The sequence below is a fragment of the Ascidiella aspersa genome, chromosome 5 (assembly GCF_963924565.1).
Source record: "Ascidiella aspersa chromosome 5, kaAscAspe10.2, whole genome shotgun sequence".
Classification (NCBI taxonomy): domain Eukaryota; kingdom Metazoa; phylum Chordata; class Ascidiacea; order Phlebobranchia; family Ascidiidae; genus Ascidiella; species Ascidiella aspersa.
Window position 1 is genome coordinate 19,521,623 of NC_139451.1, and position 5,447 is coordinate 19,527,069.

The 5,447-nt window shown below is 35.0% G+C and overlaps 1 protein-coding gene across 1 annotated transcript; it reads right to left on the reverse strand.

The window, feature by feature from the left end:
• Positions 1–1,848: 1,848 nt before the first annotated feature.
• Positions 1,849–2,938, reverse strand: LOC146145256 (uncharacterized). Its single transcript, XM_083390524.1, has 2 exons — positions 2,832–2,938; positions 1,849–2,612 (listed from the first exon to the last, which is right to left on the reverse strand). Exons 1-2 carry the CDS (start codon positions 2,905–2,907, stop codon positions 1,849–1,851), a joined length of 840 nt encoding a protein of 279 aa, XP_083246650.1. The 5' UTR covers positions 2,908–2,938.
• Positions 2,939–5,447: the final 2,509 nt, after the last annotated feature.

The following is a 5,447-nucleotide window of genomic DNA, read 5'->3' on the forward strand; positions in this document are numbered from 1 at the left end:
TTTCCCTCAACCGCGGCTTGTAATTTAGCTGACTTGGCACACAGCTCGGCGCAATTGTTGCGTTAATCGTGGCATAATAACACCAGGAAAAATCGATCTTCGTTTAGTATTGCAGGTCGTGAAAGACAATTTTTTAGCGCTCGTTCCGTTCATGGAACTTGAAAACTGTGCTGCTGATAGTCGAATTATGTGTGATTCTACCACAATCAATCACAGATGTTTCACGGTCTTGGTTTGTTTTTTTTGCCTGAAGTTATACCGTGTTTCGCAGCTGGCGCCTGACAGGATTGTTGACGACGCACGTGGTCGCTTTTGCTGGACGTATTTGACTGTTCCTGATTAGTTTTTTTATCACGTCTTGCAATCACCATTCTATGACGTCATACTGTCACTGTTTTACGACGTCATTATTCATTAAGTCAGACGGGAATTCCCTAAGTTGAAAATTCAGGACCCCCCTTTTTGATTTTCCCCTGACTGCCCCCCCCTGGAAAATTTTCTGCGGGCGCCCCTGGGTAGGCCTACAATTTTTGTCAACCACGTATTGTGGTGGGATGAATTATGTGACACTGACAACTGTAAGAGCGGATTGCTAAATATTAACCTTACTTTATTTACGTATGGGTGAAATAATGTAGAGTTTAAGACAGACTCGGGTCTCGACGAAATCGCCCATTTCGTTAGAGTCGAACTCGGGCCTTTTATTCAGGCCCGGAGTCGGACTGGGTTGTCGGTTGTTTTCACCTTTAAAAACACACGCGCAACAAACACGTTACAATTACTAATAGAAATACCAATATGCTCGCTCCCTACAAACTCCTTTGTGGTCAGATGATTTTTATTTTTTTTAAAACTGTCGTCTAATTTAACACGTTTTTAAAATTTTGTTTAGGTAAGCATTGAACTACAATTTTCTGTAATAAACTGTTAATAACCGTGGTATAGCTTTATTAAAGAAATGTGCCACAGGCATGTATTCCACGCCGTTGTTTAGTGACCGGGCCAATGTTGCAAGGGCGGGCCTGACTCTTATTGTTAATTTTTTAAATATGACATAACAAATTACGTCATATTTTAAGTAATCCTACTAAAATTGCTGTCCTCTGAATAACTGATGTAAAATTGTTGAAATAAATTAAATTTAATGCGCGAAGCGCGAAAAACAATGCGCCTATTTGGTTTCAACGGAAAACGTATATTTATCTTATAAAACTGCATGGTGGGCGCATTAAAATATGAGAAAAAATGGCTTGTATTTGGTTTTAATAGAAAGTGGTTGATGAATTGGGCGCATAAAAAAAGCACTTTGTTATCCCCACACCTGAACTGCTTTACTGAAATCACGTAAAAACTTTGAACAAAGCACAATTAAGCATACATTTCATTTATCTATGGATACGAGTACATAACAGGCTGATTTGCCGTAGAATAAGTAAAACTCATAGTTTACTTGTTAATATACGCGTCAGCGGAGCAGTGATCGACTGGCTAAAACCTGCCGCCGATGGTTTTCGATTCTATAAAGATACACCCTATTGTTGCCTTAGAATACTAACGTATACTCACCGAAATAGTAAGGCAGGTTAAATAATTGAAAAACCATTAGGTACAACGGAAATTCCAGACCGCATGCCAGCAGCACTTTTGACTAAAAAGTGCTATTTTACTTCAATGACAATCCTGCAGTTTTCTAAAATTTTGTTTACAATTTTATAGCTTAAATTCAGGTTTACTTTGGACCATAACATTTAATAATGCCAGGAAAAAAATTGCGTACAATCAAAAATAATGAAAAAATTATAAATATGCACATTGCTCAACAAAACAACATTAAAGAAAAATGTTAAATTATGCTTCTTTAAGGAAAATATTTGCACAAGCAACAACTTTTTTGGCAACATTTAAAACAAAATTAAATTTATTTTCAGTTTGCCAAAGTTGAACAGTGATTGTTTGACCATTATTGGACTCATGATTCACTACAAGTGACATGTTTTTAACCATATACTTTGTAAATGGTTTGTCAAAACCAATAACAAAAGATTCAAACCAGGCAGCCTCTAAACATTGTAAGGCAGTTAAAAGATACAAGGTATGGTTTGCATGGCCATTGTGATCAGTATCTAGCATGTTTATATTTCTAGACCAAGAATACACTGGAGTTTTTGCTGGTACACTTTTCAAAGGGGGGTCCGCCATACGATGTTGTAGTTTTGTATTTGTGTGTGAATTAATAAAAGTTTTAAATTTTTCTGAAAATTTTTTAGGATGCCCTGTAAGCTGGTTTACTAAGACCGAAATTATTGTACCTTTCATCAAAACATTGCTATTTCTCATATCTATTATTTCAACTTCATAAATAACAGATGAATTTAAAATTTTAGAGGTTGTGTGGAGCACTTTTACTGGCATGTTCAGACTCCCATGTTGTAGTTTAACATGCTTCAAAAACTGCAAACCTTCAGATGTAAACACAACGTCTTCACGAACAATATACAATGTTTGATGTTTCATAAATAAATCTTCCTGCATTGCTGATCTGTAAATGACTTGTGACATAATCACACGTACAACTTCACAAAATGTTATCCACGGAAGGACGTTGAAATAGTCTGTAAACACAGAAATAGCCAATATAAATTCTACAGTATATTTTCAACAAATTACCAGTATTCATTAAACTTAATATATATATTAGGTGGTGAAAGTAACACTATCAACTAATGAATAAAACATTATATACTATATATGTATTTAACTTCAAAAGTTATTGCATACTTTGTTACTTAATATATATTTACTGTGGTATGTGTAGAGATTTAATTGCATACCTTCATCATATTTATGTGATTGGAGGTGCTTGAGAACGATATACCCTGAATTTCCTTCATCATATTGTACCTCCATTACTTTTAGATTTTGGGCATTTGGTGTTTTCAGCAATATGCTTATTATGTAATAAAATTGTAATATCTATCATTGGTAACACTTCTTAAGCAAGCATAGCAACAGAGTAGGCAGTATAGTTGACAATCTAAGCCATTTTTCCAAAAAAGTGTTAATAAATATGAACCACATGTTGGTTATCAATTAAATGTAAATAGGCTACAGTTTCAATGTGTTATTTAAAATTTCTTAATTGTTTCAATAAATGTGCTTATTTTGTTGAATGTATACACCAGTAACACCACAGGTTTTAAAAGAATGTAATAAAGTCTACACTATAAGATAGTCAAAAGAATCAGGTTAATTTTTTTCTTTACTAAACAAGGACAGAATTATCAATCCATATAGTTATTTTAATTTGATAATAAGAAGCTCCATACTTGTATTTAAGATGTATAAAACAAACTTTTAATAATATTGTACTGTAAAAGTGAAACCTTAGTTATGTCAGTGTGCAAAATAGCAATATATATTGCATATATTGCTATTCACTCTTGGAACAATTTAAATACAATATATTTGCAAAAATAAAAATGTGATAAATGGTGTAAATATAAGCCATGATAAAATTAAGGAAAATATACTAATTAATGGTAGCCCTGTCTGAATTTTGTGGCACTCGGGTGTGCTGTGCAGCTTTTAAGGTGTAAAATTATGTTATTTGCACACATTAGTTTGGAATTGGAATTCCTACCACAACTTAACTGTTTTTCAAAATTTAAATGTTTAATATAAAAATTTATGTGTGCACAAATTTCTTGCGAACAAAATATCGGGTGTGGAACTGTCACACAATGCAGACCGGTGGTAGCTTAAATTAGTTATTCAGAGGTGTATCGAGAAATCCATAGAGGTCCCGAATTTTAAACTTAGGGAATTCCCCTATTTTGCGTCTGACGCTAAAGAATAATGACGTAATAAAAAAAGTGATTGTAATGACGTCACAAACAGGAAAAAACTATTCAGAAACAGCCAATTAACGTCCGGCAAAAGCAAACACGTGCATCGTTAACACTTCTGCCAAGTGCCAGCTGTGAAACTACTTAGTGCGCAATTGTTAACTTCACGAGAAAAACTAAACCAAGGCCGTGAAAGACAGCGAATAGCCAGGAATATTGAATGCGCCTAGCTCAACGTTTTTAGCGAGAGAAAAAGATAAGAAAGCTTGACTTAGCGTTGTAAATTGTACAGTACACATTTGCTAATCAGCCAACCTGAACGAAAGGCGAAAGAGAAAATATATCCTACGTATACGGTCGACCCTTGTGCAAACAAGAGATGAAATACCTTGATGCAAACAAAAGGCGTTTTGCGATTTTGGCTTGGCATTAACCTTGAATGCGTGACCCAATTACATTAAAAACATTACAGCTTTAAACAGTGATTTAAAGTTAAGCCATGACAGAAACGATAATATCATTTACAAAAAGGGTGTGTCCGAACCCCCACCCCTTAATTTTTATCGTATGTTCGCAGTGGGCACAAACATGCCATGATAGTTAGGGACCTTTTGGCTGAAACAATTTGCGCGAAGTTGAAAACTAGCTTTAATTTTAAGAGGACCTGGTGCCCACACGCAAATCCGCCCTGATTTTCTTGTAAATGTTTGATATTTTCTGTAACTTTCTATAGGTGGGACACGAACACTGTACCTCAGAGAAATAAGCTTATCACTGAATTAAACAATGCTTTGGGCCAAAGATAAAAATGTTACTGCCCACACGTGGCCCGCGGGTCTGGGTTTAAACCAACCTGCACTTGATGCCAATAATTTCAAAAGACTGTCCATAAAACGCTTAAATTAAACGCAGAAGGTTTCTGAATGACCTAAGAAAACTGAAACGTGATGTATTGAAAATTAGTTATTTTATTCTTCAAAGCGCGATGCGAGAGGCACAAAATATTCTCACAGGAAACATGCGACCAGTGTGTTTGACACTCCTGGTCTAAACTATCCCTTATCTGACTTCTATTTAACGGTAAGTTTGACTTTTTAATAAGGGTTGGTAATCTTTGTGTGGAAGAGCCATAAAGTTAAATTTTTTAAAATCGTATTTTGCGCAAGCGTGATTTGTCGCGGTTAAACGAAATGATTGACCTCTAGTACTGCGCGTTAAAATAAAACCAATGAAGAAATTAAAATCGTCAATAGATATGAGACCCACAACCATTTTTAAGGTAATCGCCAGTCGGGCGTCACACAAACACTCGCCCAGATCGAATTGTACTTCGAGAATGATCCAAGCTTTCTTAGCAACCATATAGCCAATCTTTATATGTTAGATTTATCCGATTTAAAAAAAGTAAAAACAGCTTACGAATCTGCAAACGTTAAGTATTTTACATAAAACACACCTGAAGCTTATAAATAAATGTTAGCTCATAACCATTCACTCTCTGCTTTTGAATAAAGGTTTTAAACGCACTTTTAACAAGGCCTCTGCGAAAAGAAACAGTTTTCCAATTACCATATACGGTATGCAAGAAAGAATGTATTTCGC